The sequence below is a fragment of the Tamandua tetradactyla genome, chromosome 5, assembly GCF_023851605.1.
Source record: "Tamandua tetradactyla isolate mTamTet1 chromosome 5, mTamTet1.pri, whole genome shotgun sequence".
NCBI lineage: Eukaryota > Metazoa > Chordata > Mammalia > Pilosa > Myrmecophagidae > Tamandua > Tamandua tetradactyla.
In genome coordinates, this window is record NC_135331.1 from 88,382,001 (window position 1) to 88,408,674 (window position 26,674).

The following is a 26,674-nucleotide window of genomic DNA, read 5'->3' on the forward strand; positions in this document are numbered from 1 at the left end:
TTATCTCATGGAGAGGTGTATTGCATTCTCCTACTTCTAAATATGGGCTGGCCCTGTACTTGCTCTAACAAATAGAATGTGTTGCAAATGATGCTACACAACTTCCATAGCTGATCTAAGGAAATCTGGCAGCTTTTACTTTCTTCTCACAGAAAACATGCCCTGGGAGCCTGAATTTGCATGGATAAGTCTGTCTTCCCTGCAGATGAGACCACATAGAGGGCCCAGGTTAGAGGCACTGGAGCTGCATGCAGAGGGAGAGGGGGTCTCAGAGTCCCAGGTGAGCCCCAGAGGACCTCAGCCCCAGCAGCCACCTGACTGTAACCCCATGGGAGGTGCCCAGTGAGAACCGCCCAGGTGAGCTCAATCAACTTCAGTATGTGAGAAATCATTAAATGACTGTAGTTTTATGCTACTAAGTTTTGGCATGCAGAAACACTTAATGAAACAGTGTGTTATAAGAGAATATGAAGCCCAAACCTGGAGCCATTTTACTGCCATCTCAGGAAGCTGCAATGTTGAATGTGATAGAGGGATGAGATATAAGTTCCAGGGTCACAGGTGATGTCACTGATCTGAGAATTGACCAACCCTGGGGATGCCTTAACTTGTGGCCCTCTGCTAGTAAGGCCATAAGTTAAAAATTAAAGCCGATTATATTGGATTTTCTCCTAGTAGCAGCAGAGAGCATCTTCACTGAAATATTAGTGACTTCCATTTTAATTCTATCCTATAATTTCACACTATGGCCTCGATGAAAATGAGACAAGTCAATTCTTCATCTCAGAGAGAAAAGAGAGAGTAAAGTTGCAGCCCAGGGACCAAACAGATCTTACCCACTTTCACGTACATCACAATCATTACTATCAGCTTATTAAATTCTTAAGAGGATTACTTTATCTTTCCCACAATTAATATGTAATATAATAAAAATATGAATGAAATAAATTTTGAAGTTGCTTGAAAATAAAATGATTGTCCCAGAGTCACTGGAGAAATTGTCTTCTAATGTCTTTGAAACTTCTGTATTGATTATGAATTCTTTGGATTTGACTTATTTTTGAAACTGGCTCTTCAGATGGAACACAACAGCAGCGCGTCCATCTTCTTAACCTATTTCAATTGCCTTTACCTGAATTCTACCCAATGCTTTTTAAGAGTAAGCTATTGGGATGAGTATGATTGCTGAATCATTATATTGATATTTCTTTCAGTGTCCGGTATCTCAGAGCAGCTAAAAGTAAAAACCTAAAATTGTAGAATTGTAACCCATACCAAACTCAGAAATCTATTCTACAACTAATTGTTGCAATGTGCTTGGAAATTTATTGCTTTTTGTATATATATTATTCTACACAAAAAGGAAAAAAGTCAATAGTGATAATAAATGGATAGCTATGATATTGTCAACCATTGATGGTACACTTTGGATGATTACGTGGCACGTGAATATATAATATATATCAATAAAAATAAATAATGAAAAAAAAGGTCAAAGAGAATGTGGAGTTATAAAAGAGAAGATAGGATTTAACAAATAAGTATGACATCTGAATCATTATATTGGTGTTTCTTTTAGTCTCCGGTATCTTGGAGCAGGCAGAAAGAAAGACCTTAAAGTATAGAACTGTAACCCACACCAAAATCTGAAATCTCTTCTATAACTAATTGTTGTGTTGTGCTTTGAAAATTGTGGCTTTTGGGGATATTTATATATTATTCCTTACGATAAAAAAATAGTATGTTTTTGAAGTCTGTGGAATTTAGAGCAGTAAATTTTTACAACTGTGCTTGCAGTCTTTTATGCAAGAGTCACAAATTTTGATTTACTTTTCTCGCTGGTTTCCTATCGTATACTTTTTGTCAAGTTTGTTTCCATCGTTATAGACTCTTTTCAGTTTTTATTATCTTTTTAAATTTTTGAGTTAAAAATTTAATTTAAATGTGTGCTTGTTTCTGGAGTCCAAATGATTAAATAAGATATGTTTAGGGAAAAAAAACAGCTTTCATCTCAGTCCCCAATGCTTTTCTTCATTTGCCTACAGGCAACTTCTTCATCCTTCCATTGTTCCTACTGAAAAATGTTGAAGTTGGTGGATAGATGAAAAGAATCGGTATTGCTGCGTGTTCCTACTATCCTCCTGTTTCATTACACAGGATGCTGCATACTGTACGAACTGTCCTGTACTTGGCTACAAATATGTTTTTGGAGATTACTCATAGCAGGGTACAGAGAACTTCACTTTTTTATTCAGCTGTAGAGCATCTCATGGGGGCAAACACCCATTTACTCATGCAGCCTCCTCTGCTCATTTCCCAGCATTGCCTCTGATTTCTGTTAAGGAAGGATCCAGAGAGGATTCCTCCTGTGACAGACAGTAAGCTTGTCACACAATTGGAAGAGCCTCAGAAGTACCTGAGAGCTGCAGTTCTGTCCTGATGGCTTCCTGAGACCTGCTTATGGAAAAGAGTAAATCCCAAAACAAGGAGTCAGTATGGCAGTGATTTTTAATTGAGAGGCAGAGAAAAGGTGGAGATATTGAAATGTAATCTTAATCTAACTAAAAAGGAGTTTCAGAAACATCCAGATTTACATACTCTCCTTTTTAAAAATCAGGGAATATGGGCTGTGCGACAGTGGCTTACTGGCAGAATTCTCGTCTGCCATGCTGGAGACATGGATTCGATTCCCAGTGCCTTCCTGTGCAAGGAAAATAAAACTCAGGGAGTAAGACACCAAAGAACATAAATATAAAGATGTTGAAGGTAAAATATCCTTTATAAAAATTTTAACTAAAAAGTTTAAAAAGAGGCTGTAATAATGGAAACAAACTGACAAAAAATATATGATACCTACATCTTAAATATTTCTTTTCCCTTATCTTTATTCTTTGGTGACAGGAACATATGTGAAAAGCTGTAGAGACCACGGTGATTTGCATGCACTAAGGGCCCTCTCCTAGCTCAGAAAAACACGTTGAATTACAGAATGCAGAAAACCCAGGAAAAAAGGGAAGAAACCAAGGAAATCTTCTAGACTACAGACCTAAATTTAGGAATATAAATGAAAACCATTCTTGCACTGGACTATGATTCTCCCTTCTACCTTTCTTCCTACTTTTTTCCGTGAAACTGCATGAGACAGATGACATTCACTCCCCATGTTTATTTGAGAAACATTTATAAAGTGATGCTCCAGTAGGAGAGTTCACATGCATGGGAGGCACAAAGGTTTGAATGAAAAAAAGAGAACTGAAAAGAATGATAATAAGGTTCTGCATCAACATAGGGGCCCTCCAGGCCAAGGGCAGGGGCTGAGGCTCTAATATCTAATGCAGGGTCACTGAGCAAAGAGCAAGCTGGGGCCTGAAAAGCCTCTTGTTGTGGAAGAACAAGAGCCAAGCAGGAAACCCGTTTCCGCTGAGACGGAGCTGGGGCAGAAACGCTTCTGACTTCACTCTGGGCCTCAGCTCAGGAGCCCTGAAGAAGACAGAGAAGAGAGTTATTTCAGACCCAACTCAGCAAGCTACTTCCTTCCCCTTATCTCAGGGCCACATGTTATCGTATTGTAGGATGGAGAAAAAAAAAATCAAGTCTCCTTAAGCCAGTGCTACTCTTCTGGAGTGCAGGCTTTCTAAATGGAGAGAAAAAGCTCTAGTAAAAATTGCCTGATCAGACGTTTGGATGGGAAACACCTTTCTCATCATTTCTGTTTCCCTTATTGTCACAGCTACCATCAGCTCTAAGAGCAAAAAGTCTCCCTCTAAAAAGGCATTACCTGTTGGCTGAAGTCCAGAGTGTCCTGGGAAGAGAGGGGAAGATGTATATTTATAAGATAGAGAGACAAATCTGTCCCATTGCAATGTTCCCATCCCAAGACCTCTCATAAGATTTCTCTAACACCACAACCCATACCACGTGAGCTCAGGGCAGACAGGAGGCAAGAGAGTGAGAGACCATGACCCATGTAGCTTCTGCCACACAATCTACTGTCATTGCATTAGCCTTAATTTTTTTTTTTTTGGCATGGGCAGGCTCCAGCAATCGCACATGGGTCTCTGGCATGGCAGGTGAGAATTCTGCCACGGGGTCACCACTGCACCACTGCACCGCCCTTCATTACCCTTTGAGACTCCATCATCTGCACTCAATGTCTCAACATTGAGATATTGTCTCCCACAGACCAGAATCCCTCATGCTATGATATAAACATGGAAAGCTGATGTCTAAATTTTCAGGAAAATTTGAGGTCAAGTACGTAAAGAAATCTTTGTTCAGAGCCACCCACACAGGGAGAACTAATGTGAGCAAAGGCTGATTCTTCCCCCAGGAGAGTCTATGGGGAGTCTCAGCCTCCAGCGACCCCTTACCTTTCTGATGCCTGAAGTGGAAGTACAGCCCCACCCCAAGGAAGAGCAGACCCAGCACAAAGCCCCCGACTCCACTCAGCATCTTGCTCTGTGCAGATCCAGACTGTGCCCCTGGGAGGAGAAGCCAGGGTTAGTGACGTCCTAAGAATGAGATCCTAAGATTCAGATCCTAACATTCACAGCTCAGACAATGGGAGAAGAAGCCTCCTCTGTAGAACTAGAATAACTGACCAGTTCTGGAAAAGACTGAAAAATCACTTTGAGGTTCAGACATTGAACTCATTTAAACACCACAGCCGTGACACGAGGTGTGACCCAACATCTAATGCACGAGGGGCCTGGGACTCATGAGGTGAAGTAGTTGGTCTAGGGTGACAGAGCTAGTAAAAGCAGAGCTGGGGCTGGACTCCCCGCAGTCAGGAAGCCCCTCCATGGTAGAGGATGCGTCTCTTCTCAATGAACCACTCAGAGTGACTGAACCAGGAGTATGAGACCATACCCAGAGACAGAGGCCTGGTGCCCAGGGCAAATGGAGTGACCATGTCCTGTGACATCCTGGGAAGGTTCAAACCAAGGAGAGCCTCCTTCCCACCTGTTGAGCATAACTGCATTCCCAGGGAATAGAAGCATTTGTGGAAACCACCACAGGGCTACTATCCCCAGGGACCTGTGCTGGAGAAGAGGAGAGAGTGGAGGGAGTGGAAGTTTGGTGTGGGAAGAGGAGAAACCTGACACTCAAGGATAAGCAAAGTCCCCCTTCTGGTGGATGAGGAGTTTCTGGGCTCAGAGAGGTTCTCACTCCATTCCACTGTGACAGGGCTCGCCTGGCTGGGGTGCTCCACTCGGCAGGTGTACACGTCTCCGCTCTGAGGAACTGTTTCAAGCATCACCAGGGTCTGGAAGGTCCAGTCTCCATTCTGGATCAGGCCTGTGGAGACAACGCTCGTCTCCTCTTCCTGGCCGTTCCGGAACCACCTGACTTCAATGGAGCCTGGGTAGAAACCATTCACAGAGCAGACGAGGAGGTTGTGGTGCTGCAGGGGCTTCGTTTTTGCAGGATACACAGTCACCTCAGGCTCCACTAGGAGAGAAAAGGTAGGAGAAATGAGTGAGGGAGACAACGTCGTTCTCCCTGGTGGGCTGCCTTCCTGCCTCTCTCTACACCCAGACTCCTTCGGGGGCGGCTCCTCCCAAGCTGGTTTCGTGGCCCAACAGAAGTCGGTGTCCTGAGCCTTCCATTTAGTCCTCCCAGCATGGACACAGCAGGGTTAGGAGGTGCTGGGGAAAAGGGTGGGGTTTCCATATAGTAAACAGCTGTCATTGTTGAAGTGAAGTGTCAACAAATATCTGTAAGGCATATGGTGCAGTGTATTAATTTTTAAAGGGTGGTTTCTGGAGCCAGGCTGGCCAGCTTCCAATCCAGGCCCTGCCCCTCTGGTTGGTGCAGGGAGAGTTGTCTCAATGCCTCTGTGCCTCAGCTTCCTTACCCTTGAAGGGGATAATCACAGTAACTGGGTCCTGGGGTCACATGAAGACTAATGCACCTAAAATATGTAAAACAATGACTGCAGCTTAGGCTTCAAGAATGTTATCTATTTATTTTCCTTGTGAACTGAGAAAATGTGATTCAAGAAGTACGAGTAGGTTAGGAAACAGCCCTGGGGAGGATGTGAAATCCTGGGACTGCTGTCTTCACACACTCACACCTTAGAAAGCCACAGAAATGGTTCTGTCCCTGGGACAGGGGAACAGACAGGGGGGATTATCTATGTTTATGGGTTGAGTCTGAGGAAAGTATGAGTCCTGAAGGAGAAGGAAGGAAATGTGGAGTATCATTCATTAAAACTTTTTTTAAAAAACATTTAAAAATTCAATAAAATTATTTCATTTGTACTGATCAGATCAATCCTACATTTTGCAAAATAATCATGTGTACAGTTGGACGTCTCTCTCTTTCTAGATTGACATGGGAAGTCAGGAGAGGATCTGGGACACACTAACATGTGTGCTTCATGCCTGGGAAAAATCCTGACTTTAGCAGACCCTCATTAAGCACAAGAACGTGAAAGAAAGAAAGGGCAAGATGTGGGAAAACATTTTTATACCCCAAAGTGGTACATTTAAGATTTTTAGTAAATCATTATTAACAATTTTACAGTATATTTCATTAATAAAAATGTTTAAATTCTTAACATCAAGAGAACACAAAAGAGAAAAAAAATCCTTAACATGGAAAATAATAAACAGAATTCAAATAGAAATCACAAACTGGAGAGAATGCTGAAACAAGTACCAACAGAGTTAATAATTTTACTACATAATGAGCCCATAAAATACTGAAAAGAACTGTAGGATCCCAGAGATAATAAATCATCGATAATGTTTACAGCTGTAATTATCATCAACCAAAAATAGGTGAAAGTGTTCAAGACCCTCAGAAATCAAACAATATAAATTAAGAAAGGACAGATGTAAATCTTCAACTGAGGAGTTCTAACAAAGATGAATGTGAGGCAAATTGTGAAGAATAGAAAACAATAATGTGTAACTACTTAAACATTAGTAGCATTATTATAAAAAGAGTAGCAGGTCATGCAGCAATATTATCAAAATAGAAACGTGCTTTTGGCGTGTTGAATAACAAAATTAGAATTCAAAGGCTAGTTTCAAAAATATTTTATCTATGTAAATGTACAAACTAAGAACACAACAATAGAAATTGCTGCTTTAGACCTAAAAATAATTTTGAGGTGAAAAGTGCCTCAGAAGTCGTCACACCCATCCCTCACTTCCCAAAATTTGTCTGAAATTTGTCTTGGTGAAATGCAAACGGACAAACACTGGGTCTCAGGGTCTGAAGTGAGCTAAGGACAGAGCGACCTCTCCTCCCCTAAACCTTCACCCCAACCACAAACACCCTAAATTTCCCTTCCCCAGGTCTTCTCTTTTTGCCCCATCGCTGCTCCTCCATCTCCAGCCCCTTCGCCCCCCACCGCCCGCCCCCAACCTCGCAGCTTTGCAGGGGCCACAAGGACACATGAACCCCCTCCAGCACCCACGCGCGTCCCCTCCGTGTCCCACACCAGGCCTCCCTCACCTGCAGGCTCCCTGCACACACACACACACACACACACACACACACACACACACACACACCCTCCTCTCACAACCACGCCCTGACTCAATGCACACCCTCTCGCTGACCAGACCCCCTCCCCCGCTCCCCCGAACTTCCACTCCCAGCAACCCTCTCCCTCAGGTCCCATCGCACCCGAGCTCACCTCGCCTCTGCACCGTGAAGCTCTCAACAACCCTGTAGTTGTGTCTGCAGTACGTGTCCACCGAGTCCCGCCTCTGCTCCAGCAGGTCCTTCCGGCTGTTGAGGTACTCGGCGTCCGGCCGCCCCAGCTCTGTCACCGCCGCGTACTCCCCCACGTCGCTGTCGAACTGCACGAACTCCTCCCGGTTATAGATGAGTCTCTCCAGGTAGCGCACCCGCTCGGTCCCGTTGAGGAAATGACATTCATACTTTGCCTGCTCGATAAAATGGGCTGAGGGGACAGAACCACCAGATCACAGGGCGGCCTCCCGGGGACAGACTGCCGCGACATCCACCAATCGGGGGCGCCTGGGCGGACGGGCGGGGAGGCGGGACTAACCCAAGCCCTGGGGGGTCCGCTCCCCGCTGCCCTTCTCCACGGGAGACCTCCAAGGCCGAGCTCTGAGGATTTGTCCCCACCACGGCCGCCTGCCCCACCTCCTCCTGGAGCCTCCACCCCAGAGAAAATCCCGCTCCCTGCTCTCATCCCCACTGCGCTTCACCCTCTCCCCAAATGCTTCCCGCCTTCTCATTCCCTAAATGCTTCCATGCGCTGACCTGGTTCCAGGTCTTCCTGCCCCCTGGGAATCCGAAAAAGGAAAGAAGACATCGCCCCTCTACCCCTGTTTAAAACTCAGTGAAAGTGATAGGCACAAACCAAACACAAGAATTCAGACAGGAGTGAGAAATGTCTTAAAAGGAAAGAGCGATTTCCATAGCGCTGTAATAAGATGATCTAAGTTATATCAGAATACCAGAGAAGGACTCAAAAGTGACATTTAAGATGTGACATGAAACAGCTTAGCTGGGGGAAGGTGGGGTGTGGGATAAACGAGGGGCACATTTCAGAAATCACACTAGTACACAGGATTGAAAGGACTGACGAATTTCTTGAAGAAAACAAAACAAATAAAAACTGTCCACTGAAAAACAGAAAATGAGGGGAAGAAGGGAAAAGATTAAACTGAAGACACCACATAGGGTCAGGTCTTTCAAAGCTCTGTAGATAATGTTAGGTTATAGAGTTATCCTAAATATAATGGGAAACTATTGAATTTTAAGCTGATTAACGTCAATATAAATTCACAATTTCTTTTCTGCATTTCTAAATTTAAAAAGCTCTGAAAATCAGTTTTCTTTTAAAATTTTGTGCTAAAATTCATTTGGCAAATCTGAACTCATGAGGGAATTGATCAGATGATGGTAAAACTCTCATCAGTTACAGGTGCTTCTGCTGGGTAAAGATAGAAAGGTTGGTGATTGAAATGCAAACCTACAGGTGTGTGTGTGCAGAGATAAAGACATGCAGACATATGTGCAGGTGTAACTGAGAAATCCAGATGTAAGGGGTGATTTTTGGTTGCTGAATCATTATATCGATGTTCCTTTTTGCTTTCTGGTATACTGGAGTACACAGGGGGAAATACCGAAAGCTTTAACTGTAATCCAGCTGCCTTGATCTCTGATAATTAACGTACAGCCTTTATCTTGTACCCTTGTGATTCTAGGACTATTGTGACTAACCTTCCCTTGTACCCATTTGTTCAGTTTTTCAACTTCAGAGTCTTGTGATTTCTAAAGACAGCCAGTAATGTTTATCAATGAAGGGTCTTTGATCAGTTCAGAATTAACTCACCCCAAGTTCAAAGTTATCTTGATGACTGAAACTGGATCTAACCAATATAGGTCTGTCTGACATGCGCAGTAGCTTAGACTGTAACCTGTAAGTCACCTATACCTCATTGTAATACAAATAATCATACCCATCATGACATTAAGGCTGCAATGTACTTACATATGCTCTGTGACTAAGCTCATAATCAGACTGTCCAAGCTCAATAATTGCATCACATTTAATTACCTCATCTCGGAATTCTGCTCCTTATCCTAAAACCTGCCGATGTTTTAATGCTACAAAATTGTCAGAAATATTGCAGTTCGAGGAGACAGATTTTGGGGCTCATAGACCATCTGATCACTTGCTACACACCTAGTAATAAGCTCTTCCTCTTTTTGAAACCCCAGTGTCTCAAGAACTGGTCATCTGTGTGCACAGGCGAAAGAATCCATCGCCTTTTTGCAGTAACCCATATGCAAAATGTTTTATGTCTACAAATTAAATTGAAATATGAAAATACCAAAATGTTTTAGAGAAGTTAAACTGAACTATGAAAGAGTTTTAGAGAAGTTAATTTGAGCTATGAAGATACCAAAAAGAATTAAAGATCAACCCTTGGTTAAAAGTGAGAAGAGTAAATACAAGCATCCGATATTACCAGTTTTAGAGAATATAGAACTACCACAAACATTTGAGGCATTTTACCTGTGGCAGTCACCCCATTAATGATTTGACAACATAAAGGCAAGTCATTGCAAGTTAACAGAAATGGTGATGACCAAGAACTCACGACATATTGAAAAACATTACAAAAGGCAATAAAAAAGATCATGAATTTGATTGAATAAATTCAACAACAAAGTGGTAAACTTCTGCTATTGTCAAGTTTCCTGATACTGAAGCAACCTAAAATAATCTATGAAGAAATGAACTGAAAGGTAAATGTGTATATAATGTTTGTTTCTAGCATTTTTAGACGTGTAACTATATGAATGAGAATTCTCCACCTTGGCACTATTACATTTTGGACGAGATAGTTCTTTGTTGGGGGCAGTCCCGTGTATTGAAGGATGTTTACAAACTTCCTGGCCTCCACCCACTGGAAACCCGTAACACTTCTCCAGTGTGACAACCAAAAACTGTCTCCAGACATGGCCATGTGTGCCCTGGGAAAGCAAAACTGTCCCCTTGTGAGAGCCACTGGGGTGAATGATCTGAAAAATCTATTAATATGTCAAGCCCCTGTTTTTATGAAATAGCAGAGATTGCATTGAATAATTTTCCAATATTATACCTGATGAGAATGTTGGTCCTGAATAAATTTATTTTCACTCGAAACAGCTCTGTACTGAGACCAGGCCCTTTTATAAAAATTAAAAAAAAATTAATCGGGTCTAATGAGAGAACATCAAAAACTTATTATGGATTCTAATCAAAAGATGACGATTCTTGAGTGAGCTAATGCTGCAGTTTCATGCAAAGCATGGTGGGCAGTGATGGAAAAAGCTCAAATCCAGCTTGTTTAAAAAGTATATTTTATTTACATATTACTAGAAAAAGAAAAAAAACATGTTTTATTACTTGCTTAATAACCACTTTGTGAGAGGGGTTTAGGGTCGTTACAGTCAAGATAGATGGTGAGAAAATCACCCAATGTTACTTTAACTGCACAGCTGTTCCACACACTCCACTCTTAAGCTGTTTGTAATAAGTGTTTTGCTTTTTCTATCCCCTAGTGTTGGGGTACAAGGGTGCTTCAGTGTAAAATACTCACCATGCGGAAGACCAGGGTTTGATTCCTGGACCATGTACCAAAAAAAAAAAAAAAAAAAAATTCCCAGTGTCATACCTGTATTGAAGCCTTGTGACCAGGGAATATTTTTGTACCATGAAGAGCAGGGATAAACAGTTTTAAAACTTTATGTTTGGGGGTATAAGGGTAGTTCAGTGGTAGAATTCCCTCTGCTATGTGGGAAACCAGGGTTCAATTCCCGGCCCATGCATTTTCCCAAAACAAACAAACACACAACAAATAGTGCTCCAATAAGGGGATACTCACGTGGAAAAAGAATGAAATGTGTCCCCCACCATGCAGCATACAAAGGAGAAAAAAAAAAGAAAAAAAACCCAACTCTGTGCATGCTGTAATTTACAGAGGTCTCACCTCTAAATCCAAGAGGTCAGTTGCTTATTATGATCCTAATATTTAATCAATCAACCTTAACAACCTCAACAAATATTTGTAAAAACCTTTGGGCTATGTTGATGATTGCAAATTAACAAGCAGATGAAATTTTCACTATTAAGTAACAAATGAGAAGAAAAACTTATCAGACTTCATTATTTGGTGAAAGTTAATCAAATAAAATTCTGAGTCAGAGGAAGCTCACATCAACAAAATCCTGACGAGGGACAATGAGGCCCCTGAGTGTTGGGGACATGGCAGTGGTGACCTGGGAAGCACAGGAGAAAAGCTCCCAAGGATGATGCGGTGAGAAGAGGGGATCTGTTCATTAGTGACCTTGAGCAGAGTGCATTCACCATGGGGCAGGTTCCTCAGTTAGAGAGGCACTGCTGAGACACAACTGCGATGGCAGTGGAATGAGACTCACGTGGAATCTAGTGAGAGCTACAGCATCCTTGTGAATCTCATTCCTTCAGACAAGGAAATGACCAACCCATATTGATGCCAATGACAATACTGTTCCTGATGGGCCTACATCTGTGAATCACCGAGCCATCAGAGGTAGTAAGTGTGGATGGTTATTAGCTCTGTATTCAGCTTAATATGAGCTGTATATAAGCTTGAGGTGTTATAGAATAAGTTGCAATACAATGTATTGTGTATATTCCATAAGCATGGCTATTCATTCATAGATTTGTGTGTAGAAATATAGATGTGTTTGATTATTGGTTACTGCTTTTCTTCTCCCTGAAGGCATTCAGCAATTAATTGGAAAATGCGCTACTTCCTTTCTAAAATCACAAATTCTAATCTCAAAACAAATTAGGTCCTAAGAGTTTTAGAAATAGAATTATGGGTCTGTATATATGTTTTAAGATATTACTGACAATGGTGCAGATAGTGAATTGGATATGAAGGAAGGCAACAGTGGATGGTAAGAGAAGAATTGAGAGGTTACTGGAATAACCTATGCATGAGATGATGGCAACTTGGACTAGGCCAGTGACCTGCACAGGTGAGGCAGTGGACAGGAAAGCTGATGTGGAGACAGCAACCACGGGTTCTCTTGGCAACTCGCACAAGATTAAGTGTACAGTGTGGCAAGCACTGTTCCTAAAGCTGTACATAAATGATCTCTTTTAATCGTCAGAACAACTCTATGAAGAAGATATGATTTTCCTCATTTCACAATTGAAGCATCTAAAGGTTAATGACTTGCCAAAAGCCACATATTTCATAAGAAGTGGAGCAAGGATTCAAAGTCAGGATATCTGGCTTCGGCAGCCTTTATGTAGCCAATATATTATACTAACGCTGCATGTGATTAATTACATGTTCTACGCCTTGTGTCAGAGCTGCCACACAAATCTCCTTCTTAGAAAAGGAATAAATTTGTTCGGTGACCTCAAAATTCCTAAATACAATAGATTGTTCTCAGCCATCATTTCGGATTTCTCAGGAGCTTTCAACAATATTGACAACTCCATCTTTTAAATGCCACCCCGTTTTTTGAAACACTTAGAATTTGTTATGTTATTTCCCCATTCCTGTTTTATAGTCTTTTTCTCCCAAACTATAAATTAGTATATAATAATAGAGTACACTAGTTTCATGAAGGATATCTGCTAATTTCACTCTACACATTTTTGTCTGAATTTTGTACCTTTCTATTTCTCTTGTTTAGGCTATATATATTCTTACAGTTGCTTAAAGCATAGAAATGTAATTATTGAACTGGTTTCTCTGATTTTGCCAACCAGGTACCAGTTATATTAATTTATCCCTCACATCATATTCCAGATGGATTTCTCTGCCACCACTCTACTGCATATCAATTGCTCCACCTAATTTGTTATCTAACTTTTTAGTCTTCTACTCCCTATATTATCAGTAGGCATCAAATTACCGCCTTGCCAGTTTCAGAAATCTCCTTTCTGTAGTCAATTTCCCCTCAGAGTATGAAAAACTAAGAAGTAGGTAACATTCTCATCTAGACAGCTTTTACAATTGAACACAAATCCAGACTTTGAGCACTGCTCATCACAGAGCTCCTTTTACCCCTCCGAGATGATGGTAGGGAAGGGTGTGCCCTGGATGAGACGGGATCTGTGTCATTACTCACAAATCCTCAAAGTAAGTTCTTGATAGATAAGAAAGTTAAATATATATACGTGGAATTGCTGCTCAGTTTATCTTGTATATGCCTCTCCTCGGGTTAGTTCTGTTAGTCTAATCTCAAGTTTTGTCTATATGGGCCATAAGTCTAATTTAGGGTTGTCAGATTTAGCGAATGCCCAGTTAAATCTGGATTTCAGATAAATTAAATACTTTTATATGAAATTTAAATTCCACTGAACACCATGTATTTCATTTGGCAAGCCTAGCCCAAGTTTGCAATAAGATCTCAATGAGGGACTAATTTAATACTTCTCTGTGTTTCTCAATATGACAATGATTGTCTGCATAGAGTGTGAACCTTTACAGATGCTATAAAATAATAAATTGAAAATGAATTAAAATTTCTCCTGTATTTTGGAACTGGTAGGCCTTGCATTTTTCCCCCACTCTAGGAAATACACTGGTCATATGAAATCAGAAAACTTATCAATAATTCAGACCCACTTTGCCACTATGCCTTCATGGTAGCTTCATAAAATCTAAATTCGAACGTGAGTTCTTCTTCTAAGGGTCACTTTTCAACCTACAAGACTTTTTTCTTTATCTCTCAAATGAATTTAATAATATAATTCTTACAGGGTTATTTCAAGTAAAAAGATAAATGAAGACACTTCATTATGCTGTTCACATAAGTACTTAATACATTGTCATTTTAATTTTGTATAACTCGTATGAATGCAAACTCCCAAGATCTTTCTATTCCTTAAACTCTGAAAGCATATAATACTTCATATGATTATATGATTTTAGCAATTGTCTTCTGTTATTTTTATTAGTAATTATTGTTTTGAGCATATATGTGTAGAAACATTGCATTCTTATTACTCATGGAGTGGGTATAATACATGTGACCTAACTCAGAAGGAGACTGCTGACGGAGGACAAGGACTTTGGATAGCTAAGGTTTAAACTGTGATCTGGGTTTTTGGACTAACTACATGACAGGGGTAAGGTAATGAGACATTTACCTTTCAGATTCCGTAGGTATAGAAGTCTAAAAAACATCACAAGTTTGAAAGACTCATTATAGGAATTACACACAGAACTTTATAAAGCTGGTACATAGTAACTGCAACATGTTTAATATGCTCAACGCTGATGGAGAAGAGGTTTCATTTGTTAATCACTCCATCCTCATTAACTAGGACAGTGACTTGTTTCCTTAGGTCTCTAATAACTGCTGGTTGTGGTATCAATGTCTCTGTGCGTAACCAGTCACCACTGCACACCAGCACATGCTGGCACTTCCTTGCTATTGTCTGACTACTCAGGTTCTCAGTTCCTTCCAGCTTCTCTTCAAGGCTTTATTATTTAAAAAAACAAACAAAACAATTTTTATTGTGAAATCTAGCATATATACAGAAAAGTGATAAATTTCAAAGTATATTTTAGCAAGCAGTTATAGAACAAATTTCAAAATATGGTGGGGGATACAATTCCATAATTTCATGCATTTCCTTCTAGCTGCTCTAAGACACTGGAGACTTAAAAGAAACATCAATATAATCATTCAGTAGTCATACACACTGGTTAAATCCTATCTTCTCTGTTACAACTCCTTTTTCTCCTTTCATCCTTTACCTAATCCTTAAGGATATTTGGGCAATGAGCATTCTAACTTATTCATGTTGAAAAGGGGTGTCAACATTATGGGGTAGGCAGATACAGAAACTGGGACCTCTGGGTTTCAGGGCTTATGTGGCCTAAGAACAATCTGGAAGTTTTAGATTTTTGAAACGTAAACTGAGTGAGTGAAACTTTTGTTGTGTTTCATATAAAGCCCTGAGTTTTCTTTAGGGTTTACAGGAATACTGTTGGTTGGGGCTTGGCATATCATGGCAATTAACAATATCTAACTAGAGCTTGCATAAGAGTAACCTCCAGAATAGTCCTTTGACTTTATTTGAACTCTCTGAACCACTGGTATTTTCCTTTCTTACATTTCTTTTCACCCTTTTGGTCAGGTAGGCATTGTCAATCCCACGATGCCAGAGCTGGGTTCATCCCTGGGGATCATGTCCCACATTGTCAGGAAGATGTACATCCCTGGGAGTCATGTCCCACATAGCGGGGAGGGTAATGATTTTCCTTTCAGCAATGGGATTAGAGTGAGAGAGGCCACGTCTGAGGAACAACAGAGATTCTCTGGAAGTAATTTTTAGCATAATTATAGGTAGGCTTAGATTTTCCACTATGGAAATAAGTTTCTTAAGAGCAAGGGGCTTGCTATATTTAACCTTTAGGCCCAGCTGCCTCCTTGCTCCCAGAGCACAGCCTTTCTCTGAGACCAGCTACTCGCAGGAGAGAGTTGTGATCCCGACTTCACTTCTTCACCTCCCATTCTCTCTTTACAAAATCTAATCTAGCTGTCATCTGGGGTAGTCAGCTAAACCTGCCAATGCCAAGTTCACCAACCCAGCGCTCATTTCTCTGTCCGGTCCTCTCCTCACTCACTTTTTAGTGGTTCTCACCACAGCAGGCCATGCCATCCTCCTTGACTAAAATACTTGCCTGGCTTCCAGGCTTTACTTTCTCTTGGTTTTCCTCCAACATTGCTGGACTTTCTTCTCAGTCTCCCTTGCTGACTCATTCTTCTTGGATCAAGTTTCAATGTGGAAATGCCCAGACTTGGCACTTGGCACTTTTCTGCTTTTCTGTGCATACACTCTCTCTCCCTATGGAAGATCTTCTAGTTTCTCGGCACTTAATACAATCCATGCCCAAGATGTCAACATACAACTCTCCAGCTTGGTCTCCGCTTGAACTTCAATCTCATATTCAATTGACTTCTTCACACCTCCAACAGAAGCTCAACATGGCACCTCAAACTTAAATCTTTAGATAAACACAGAATTTACTTCTAGCCACTCACTTCAGATAATTTTTTCACCAGTCTTTCTTATCTCAGGAAAAGGCAGCAACATCCACCTGGTTGTTCAAGACAAAATCCTTAGGAATAAGATTGATTTTCTCTCACCCTGCACATTTTATCCATTAAAGTGTTTGAAAATCTATCCCAAAGCTGTCCACAATTCTCTATCTTTATATTCATTACTATCTCACCAAAAGACACCCAATGCATGTCTCCCTGTAGAATTCCACAAGTTTCCTAGATGATCCTGTTTCTCGTTGTGAATGTCTGTAATCCATTCTTCACAAAGTAGCTAGGATTACTAAATATTAAAGTTTCCTTGTACCCTCCATAACCTCACATAGCTCTTTAAATAAAATTCAGATTTCTTACCATGGAAACCCGACTCTTATATGATTTGGCACCAGTATCTCTCTTCAACCACATCATATGCCACTTTCCCTGTTGCACACTATGCCACAGCCACTCTTGCCTTCTCTCTGGTCCTTAAACATAGCAAACATCTTCCCACATTCGGATCTTTCCCCTGTTGTTCTCTCTGGAACACCTGCCCCATAGATCTTCTTCTCATCATCAGTCTCTGCTAAAGGTCATTTTCTCTTAGAGAGGTCCCTAGTGCTCTCTGTCCCATCACCTAACATATTTTCTTTGAGCACTTATTACGTGCTAAAATTTTTTTTGTTTGCTAAATGTTTATTAGTTTATTGTTTCTCTCCTCTGCCATTAGTTAATTTCCATGGGATTAGGGATCTTTTACTTCTCATGCACTTTGACTTATCTAAATCTAGAACAGAGCTCAGTCCATAGTATTTGCTCAGAAAAATACTTCTGTTCTAAATGAATAAACCCAAGATTCTGAGAACTCATCATTGTGGTTGATTAAACTTTCTTGCTTGTTCAAGCAAATGCCATGAAACTGGTTGGGTTAAACAATGGACATTTATTATCTCACAGCTTTGATCCTAGATCCTAGATCCTAGATAGAAGTCCAAATTAAGTCAGATGCCAAGGATTGTGGTTTTCTGAAGTTGGCTACCAGAGATCCTTGTTCCTTAGCTTGTCACATGCCCAGGCACATGGTGGTGTTTTATGGTCTATTACTTCTCTTCTGGTTCCATTGATGCTAACTTTTCTGGCTACTTCTGTGGCTTTATCTCTCTGTGCTTGAACTTCTTTTTCTTACAAAGAACGCCAGAAATAGGATTAAGACCCACCCTGATTCAGATGGGCCATAACTTAACTGAAGTAATCTCATTCAAAAATTCTACTTACAATAGGCTCACACCCACAGGAAAGGATTAAGTTTAGGAACATGTTTTGGGAGAGGGGGTTACATACAGTTACAAACCACCAGAGTGGGCATCCTGGAAAAGTGGAAGGAGCTCAATTTCAACTGTCCTATATCCTAATAACACACTAGGTCTCTTCCACCCATGAGAAATTCAGACAAATCTACCTTCTCTTTTCTGTTTTGTTTTTGCCACTTACTTGAAATAAACATTCAAAGAAAAGGAAAAGGTGATTTTAAGAGGAGGAAAATTTCATTAAATTTCATCTCTTCTGATACAGCTCTTATAGAACTGATACTCTTTGCAAATTTGGGGAATTTTAAGTAAGGTGATGGCATAAATGAGGAAGTGGAAGTAAAGGTAACCAGACATGGCTAATTAAGGAAAACAGAGGGTGTGGTCCCTATGCAATTTGGTACCAGGATGCAAGTTGGCGAAGGGATTCCCTTGACTTGCTTGTTGGCTTTCAGCCCTATGGGGTGTGAACAGTCTTCAGAGTCCCCCCGTGTTCAGAATGTACAGGGGAAACATGAAATTGCGAATGTTTGACTATTTTTGAGCTACAAAAAGAGAATTTTGTGCCATTTATCCTATACTAGTTAAATCTCTTCTCATAGGTCCAGACAAGGGAGTAAAAAAGAGATGTAGTAGAAGCTGAGAGTATTGAAAAGTTCAAAATACATTAATAATGAATACTAACATGTGACAGGTTTGTAGAAGATGCAGAAGCTTTTTAAATCACCCAGAGAACACCCCATAGCTGCTCCAAATGTATAGGGCCATCGCAAGCATGAAGTTGCTCTGCTTCAGCAAAGAAAAAACACTAAGTACAACTCTGTCAGAAAACCTCCAGTACAGGGATACGGGACAGTAAACATTGGGAGTCAAGGAGGGAGGAAAGGAGGTAATGGGGAGGCCTCGTGACAGGATCCTCACACGTTAGGGAGGCACCAACATCGTAGATACCATTGGAGCCATAACACAGATCTTCCAGGAGAGGCCCTTCTATTGCCCTCTCATTCCCCATTAAAAATTCAGAGAGGCTTTCTTCTTTTTTAGCATCACCCAACATAATAAAGGGAACAGATATATGGGAAGTTATGTTACCACCATTATTTCTAAATCCTTCCAAGACCCTGAGGGATTGGAATGCAGAACTGGAGAGGTTTTTGAAGAAGGGTTAAGAAAAAAGGGCTGGTAAGGAGATTCTTAAGTAGTAATTTTGGGAGGACAAAAATTCCAGCTCCTGTTGTTATGGAAAGAACTTGGGATCCAAAAGATAAAGATTAATGATGCTAAAGAGAATGTCACAAGATTTTGAAAGACATGACAACACAGCGTGGACACAGTGATAAAGTTAACTCTTTCCCTTCCTTTCCTTTCCCCACCCCCATGAGCTCGTTGCCCAAGACGTGCACTTACCTCGGGTGTCCCTGGCCAAAGCCAGGGGAGAGCTCAGCACCATCAATGTCACTGTCAGAGCTGCCATCCAGGGGCCCTCAGGGAAGAGAAAACTCACCATGCTGGAAACCAGGAGCCAACACGGTGCGAGAGAAGCAGACAAGACTCACACAATAAGACCTATGACCCCGCTGCACGCACAGCCCAAAATAAAGGAAAGAAGGAACTCATTTACTTGACCCTGGATTGGGTAATCTCAGTGTGGAGAGCCAGTCAGCATCAGAGATGAGTGGTGTCATCAGTTGCTGGTCAGAGACTCAGTATGAAGGTCCTCTTCTGAAACTCAGAATTTCCTTCTTTACTAAATGGATTGTTTTAGTTTAGTACTTTAAAAGTTTGATCCAATTTCATGTGAACCATTTTGATGGTGCCTTGCTGGTAGCCAGGTCTCTGCTGGTCAGTGATGTGAACTCACTAGGAACCCAAGTTTGAGCCCCTTTAGGATTGCTATCCTAAACCAGCTTTGGTTGAAGACAGAGCTGTTTGGACAAGTGCATGTGTGAATGTATTTAGTAGTAGAGGAGTGAAGAAAAGATGATTGCAAGTCAGGAAACATTTAATTTCACCTTTATTGAACCATAACATAGACTACATTTTGGAAAAACTTAACCTCTTGCAGGCCAAAGGAAGACATTGCAACATTTGAGCTATCACAATGCTGGAAAGTGCTGCGACTCTGGGGATACTTAGGGCCCTTCTCAAGAAGTAGCATCCCCTGGAAACTGATGATGCATCAGAGTTATGATTTTTGATTGGATAGTATAGTCTGTACTGCCTTAGAGGTAAAAATGTCTCTCATAAACTAAAGGAAATTGGAAGTTAGTCAATAATTTAGTCTGAGTGACAGGATTTTTCATGTTTGTCTCCTGGGGCCCCTCACTGAATTTAGTGGCACCTCCAGAATACACATAGATAAGGGGATTAGAAAAGGCAATCGATGTGGCTGGTGTGTCTTAAAGGTTACTTTATATAACACATTCTAAAAATGTGAAAAGGACAACTGTCCAAATCAAAGTATGCAAGGTGCCGAGAGAATGCTAAAGGACTCAAAGTCAGCTTTTGGCACAATGATTCTGCTTAAAATAGTTAATATTTTTTGTGTAAAACTGTTCAATCCCTTTCTCCCAGTTCCTGTTATGATTTTCTCAGTTTTTAAGGATTTTTCCTCTTATTGATCTTCTGTGAATTATTTTATCCTGGGAAAAAGATAAGAAGACTTTGCTAATGAATGTGTGACAGAATGTTGAGGAAATAGAACACTGTGGACATCTACGAATCTCATCCTATTACATCATATAATTTTAACATACAATTCTACTTTTAGACAATTATTAGACATTGTGTTATGTTAAATGTAATACCTCTGATGTCGAATGCGCTTTGAAGGATGAATACGCCTCTAATTCTGCACTAAATCCCAGTGCACACAGCTCTGACCAGCAGTCCTTCCCTCTGTGCTCTGGTCTATCTACTGACGGACACTCCCCAGGCTGCAGGAACAGTGACTAAAACATGCAGGAACAGTGACTAAAACACATGGAGCTACTTTTGAGCATTTGTTTTGTACCTAGAATTTTACTTAGGTTTTTTTTAATGCATCATATTGTCTTTAATTCTCACATCAGCCAGTGAGATAAGTATACTTTACCTCACAGATGGAGAGAACAAGATGATGGAGGTTAAACAACTGTTTCAAAGATACACATCTAATAAATAGTATACTTCTAATTGAAAAAAATTATATATGATTTAAATACCCACTGGCTCAGCCATTATATCATACTACCTCACATTTAATTTCTGAATAGTGTTCCTGTAATTAATAATAACTTTTATCAATTTAGTTCATGTATTTCAAATTGTTAATAAGACTACTCCCTTTAATGAAAGACAGCATTTAAAATAATTTCTCCAAGTTGACACCAGAACCTAACCATCACAGTCCATCCCTTTCAAACTTGGCAGCTCTACACATCACCTTGAAAAACACTTACTTTCTGAATAGAACACAACAGAAATATGTTTCACTTGACAATACTCAACTGTCCTACATATAACCAGAAACCCACCACATCTCTCCAAAATAAGGGGCAAGTCCCCAAGTAGCATTCATTCTTAAACTTCATATCCTATGACTTAAATACTATAACTTGAAAAATGCAATTTAGGTCATATGATAAGAAGAAAACAAGATATTTACTTATGTACAAATGCAAACACACTCAAACAAAAAAGAAAAAGGAAATATTCATACAATCACTACACTCATTTCCATAACTGGTCACGTGATTGTAGTTCATATTTATCATTACCTTCTTCTATTACCCATTTCATGTTCCCTTTATCTCAGCAAGCACTTCAGCTTGTGGGGTGACGCACACATGGTAAGACCAGAGAATTCCATTATTCCCCATTCATTCATTTGCTGTGAAGTGGTTTCCTTGATTAGAAGCAATACTGTGTGGAATACCATGATGGTGGATAAGGCCTTCTGTAAGCAACATAGATAGCAGTTTTTGTGTAAGCATTTCATGAAAGGAAGGCAAACCCATATCCGAAGTAAGTATCTATTCCAGTTAGTGCAAATTGCTGCCCTTTCCATAATAGATACAGTCCAATGTAATCAACCTGCCACCAGGCAGCAAGCTGATCACTTCGGAGAATCGTGCCATCAGGTATTGAGTGTGGGTCTCTATAACTGGCAATTTGGGAACTCAGCAGTGGCCATAGCCAGGTTGACCTTGGTGAGTGGAAGTCCATGTTACTGAGCCCATGCATAACCTCCATCCCTACCACCATGCCCACTTTGTTCATGATCCCATTGAGCAATGACAGAAGTCATTGAGGAAAGAAGATAACTTGTATCCACAGGACAGATCTTATCCACTTGATTACTAAAACCTTCTTCTACTGAATTCACCTTCTGGTGAGCATACACATGGGACACAAATATCTTCATGTTATTTGCCCACTCAGAAAGATCTATTCACATACCTCTTCCCCAGATCTCTTTGTCACCAATTTTCCAATCATGCTCCTTCCAAGTCCGTGGTCATTTAGCCAAACCATTAGCAACAGCCCATGAGTCAGTAAACAAATGCACCTCTGGCCAGCTCTCCTTCTAAGCAAATGAACAACCAGGTGCACTGCTTGAAGTTCCTCCCACTAGGAGCATTTCCCCTCACCACTGTCCTTTAAGGATATCCCAGAAAGAGGATGTAATGCAGCAGGTGTCCACTTCTGGATGCTCCCAGCAGCTCATGCAAAGCCATCTGTAAATCAGGCACAAGTTTTCTCTTCCTCAGTCAACTGACTGTAAGAAACTCCCTAAAACGACATAGCTCAGGTCTGGGAAAGAGAAGGTAATGTGGCTAGGGTAAGGAAGATAGGCATTTGGGCCACTTCCTTAAGTAACTTACTTATGATTGAGGACCTGCTCAAGTCATATCTCTTAGATACCATTTCCATTTTATGATGGAATGCTGCTGTGAACACCCAACTTTATGGCTTGGTGGGTTAGACAACTCAGGTTTCATGGTAAGTTGGTGGCCCATGGATAAATGTTCAATCTCTATTAAGGTCCAATAGCAGGCTAAAAGCTGTTTCTCAAAAGGAGAGTAGTTAACTGCAGCAAATGGTAAGGCTTTGCTCTAAAACCCTGTTTCTGCACTGTGATTCTCCTATAGGGACCTGCCAAAGGCTACAGACATCTCCCCTATTTGCCATTGACACCTCCAACACAATTGGGTCTGCTAGATCATATGGCGCAAGTGGCAGGGCATCTTGCACAGAGCCTCTTCTTGTTCTAGTCCAAGTCAAAATTAGCAGCTTTTCTTGTCACTCAGTAAATGGGCCAGAGTTTTGTCATCAAAATCCAAAAAGACCAAGTAGGTGTTCTGACTCATTTTTGGTCAAGGAAGGGGTGAGATACAACAGCTTAGTAGGGATATCTCGACATGCCCCACACTACTGGACACTTAGAAATTTCACTGAGGTGGAAGGCATCTGTATTATTGTTGGATTTATCTCCCATCCTTTGACATGCAAATGGTTTACCAATAAATGTAGAGTAGTTGCTACTTCTTGCTCACTAAGTCCAATGAACATGATATCATCAATATAATGGATCAGTGTGATATCTTGATGGAAGGGAGAAATGATCAAGGTCCTTGTGGACCAGATTGTAAATGCAGGGCTGGAGAGTTGACATACCCCTGAGGTAGGACAGTGAAGGTGTATTGATGGCCTTGCCAGCTGAATATAATCTTTTTCTGATGGTCCTTACTGACAGCTATTAAGAAACAGGCATTTGCCAAATCAAGCTGCATACCAGTTACTACGTGATATGTTGATTTGCTCAAGAATTGATACCACATCTGGAATAGCAGCTGCAATTGGAGTCACCACCTGGTTAAGTTTATGATAATCCACTGTCATCCTCTGAGATCTGTCTGTTTTATGCACAGGGCAAATAGGAGAGTTGAATGGGAATGTGGTGGGAATTACAATCCTTGCCTCCTTGAAGTCTTCAAGAACGGCATTAATTTCTGCAATTCCTCCAGAAATCCAATATTGCTTTATGCTTCCACTTGGCCTTTCCTACCATAATATCCCTTACTTCATGAGTCAGAGAACCAGTGTAGGGATTCTGCCTGTTGCTGAGTATGTCAATTCCAATTGTGCATTCTAGAACTGGGGAAATGACCACAGAATGGGTCCAGTGAGTCCCTGGACCCATTCTGTGGTCATTTCCCACTGTAAGACGGATTTGAGCTAAAACTTCATTGATTATATAACCTCCATAAGCCCCTACTATGACTGGTAGACCAGAGCAGTGTTTTTGGTCTTCTGCAATTAGTGTCACTTCTGAGCCACTGTCTAATCATTCCCAAAATATCTGATCATTTCCTTTTCCCCAATGCACTGTCACCCTGATAAAAGACTGTAGGTCTTCTTAGGGAAGGCTGGGAGGAAGCTTAACAGTATAAGTTTTGGTCTGTTTTAAAGGACCCTTCCCCAAGTGTACCCGGCCCTCCCCTCATTTAAGAAGCTCTGAGGTCTGTAAACTGTCTCAAGTCTGGGATTGATAAAGGGGCTGTAACTCTCTGCTTTTGTAATTCAAGTTAGACCTCTGTTCAGCTGACCTAGAATTCTTCTGCTTGTACAGCTCAAACTAAAATTTAATAGACTGCCCATCTATTTTACTTCTAGGTACCCCATGATCTATCTCTGTGAGTCAGATTATTTTGGCTGCTCCTTTGAGTCTGCTGTCCATTATGGTGGCCATGCCTAATTTGTCTCTGGTGATTAACTGTCATCACATGGCTTCTACCAACTAGGGATCCATACATCCCCACTGTGTTTAAGAATTCCAGCTCAGTGACAGCAGTTCATCTGTCACTACACAGTAATATCTGACCTACAGAGAAGGGCAACTACAGAGCTCTTCAGGGATGATGGAGCTGGTCTCATGAATTTATTGCTCAGTGTTCTGGTGAAAGACGTGCCCTCTGGATATTCCTGGGATGTGTGAGCAGATCATCCATGATAAATCCAGTCTATCATTCCAATCTCTGTAAGCCACTGGATTCCCTCCTCATCTACATTATACCCAGGCAGCTCTGGCATTTCAAACTCAGGTTATGTCAGCCACATTTTGATCCACATTTCAGCTAACCATGAAGACAAATTGTAAATGCCCTTTCTAATTACTCACACTACACGCTGAATGCAGAATCTCTGCTTAGTGGGCCCATACCAATAAAAGCAGCTTGATCCAACTTTACATTCCTTCCACCATTATACCACACCCTTAATATCGACACCCACACAAATCCCTTGATTTCTGCCTATGTAGATTGGAAAACTCACGCAGTTCTTCTGGAGTATCGCATACCTTCTCATGGGAGTCATGGTTTGTACCTCACCTTCCAGGTCCTCTTGGGACTTTTGTCTAGTTATGGGTCTTGAAGAAAAGAGGGATGGTGGGGGTAGGTCATGAAAAGAAACAGAAATGTCTTTCAAGCCAGTTACCTCAGGGCATTCAACTGCAGTTTCATCTGTTGAAACAGGATTAGTCCCTCCAGACAAAGGAGTGAAGCCTGTTTCCCTGGAGGAGATGGCTACAGGTTCAGCAGGAACTGAACGGTAATCTCATGAAGTAGAGGTTGGATGGCAGACTCTTCTGGGCAGACTGGAGGCTAGGAAACTGTTTTCTCAAGGCAGGCTGGAGGTCAGGAAGCTTCTTCCTCAGGCAGTCCATTACAGGTCTATCTAGCAAAGTCTCAGCAGATTCCAGGGGGTCCATATCCCCATCGCCATCATTATCAAGCCATATATCCCCATCTCACATTTTACGATCCCATTCTTTTCCAATCAAGGCCCTCACTTCAACAGCAGATACCTTGCAAGATTGAGATTTTAGTTTGTGTTGTAAATCTGCCTCTGGCACAATGAGGTTGTTTGTCTAGTTTGTAGAGATCGGCCACCACAAAAATCAAGATTTTCTTTCAGGACAAACATGGAAACTTTTACATCATTCATACAATGCTTAAATTGTAAATTTGAAGGCTTCAGCTCATCCCTTTCCCTCATCATTGTATCCAGCATATCTAACAACAATAAGCCAATATCATTATACTTTTAATTCCGTAAAACTCTGTAAAGGTGTCAAAAACTCTTCTACCCAAAGCCTTGACTCATATAAGCATACAATTAGCAGAATCTAATGGTGATATTTTGAGTATCTCTCTTACCAACTTATCCCATGGATTGTCGGCGCCATCTTGATTATTGGAAACAGAGTCATTAGTGCCTTTGAGTCTAATTAGAGTAGAAAACTAATTGTAAAAACCTATTTTTGAGATTCTGTTTCTCAAAAACCACTCCTGCTAGCAGGCTGTATTAGTCAGGGTACTCTAGAGAAATAGAACCAAGAAGAGCTATCTGTAAATTTGAGATGTATAAAAAAGATGCCTCATCCAACCTCCACCTAACAAGATTAACCCTTCGGTTCCTGCTAACCCTGTAACCACCTCCTCTGGGGAAACAGGCCTCACTCCTCTGCAGGCTGTGAAGCTGGCAGCTCCAATGAAGTGTCTGGACAAATTCTGTAGAAGAGTCTTGCTGGCTGAACAAGCAGTGAAAAAGTCTCTCTTCTTCTTTAAATGTCTTTAGCTGATTGGATTATCTCATTGGTGAGAGGCATGCCTTAGTCGATCACAGATATAATCAGACACAGATGCGATCAACTGACTAATCATTTAGCACACTAGCCTTCTGGTTTATCAAGCAGCCATGAAATATCCTTGCAGCAATGGTCTGGCCAGTACTTGCCTGATCAGACAACTGTGCATCATCACTTGTCCAAGTTGACACCAGAG

The 26,674-nt window shown here is 41.0% G+C and overlaps 1 protein-coding gene across 3 annotated transcripts in view; it reads right to left on the reverse strand.

Annotated features, from left to right (window-relative positions):
* LOC143684452 (HLA class II histocompatibility antigen, DR beta 5 chain-like) overlaps nucleotides 1-19,450 on the reverse strand; it is a 202,575-nt gene extending 183,125 nt beyond the window's left edge. For 2 of the 3 annotated variants that reach the window (XM_077161431.1, XM_077161430.1), the window contains exons 1-5: nucleotides 19,254-19,450; nucleotides 7,652-7,921; nucleotides 5,170-5,451; nucleotides 4,371-4,481; nucleotides 3,779-3,802 (exon numbers count right to left, since the gene is read on the reverse strand). In XM_077161431.1, coding sequence (XP_077017546.1) covers nucleotides 3,779-3,802; nucleotides 4,371-4,481; nucleotides 5,170-5,451; nucleotides 7,652-7,921; nucleotides 19,254-19,353 — 787 coding nt within the window. In that variant the 5' untranslated portion in view covers nucleotides 19,354-19,450. Of the gene's footprint in view, nucleotides 1-3,151; nucleotides 3,481-3,778; nucleotides 3,803-4,370; nucleotides 4,482-5,169; nucleotides 5,452-7,651; nucleotides 7,922-19,253 lie in introns of those variants that run through there. The other variant, XM_077161429.1, reaches the window with a different exon arrangement.
* Nucleotides 19,451-26,674: the final 7,224 nt, after the last annotated feature.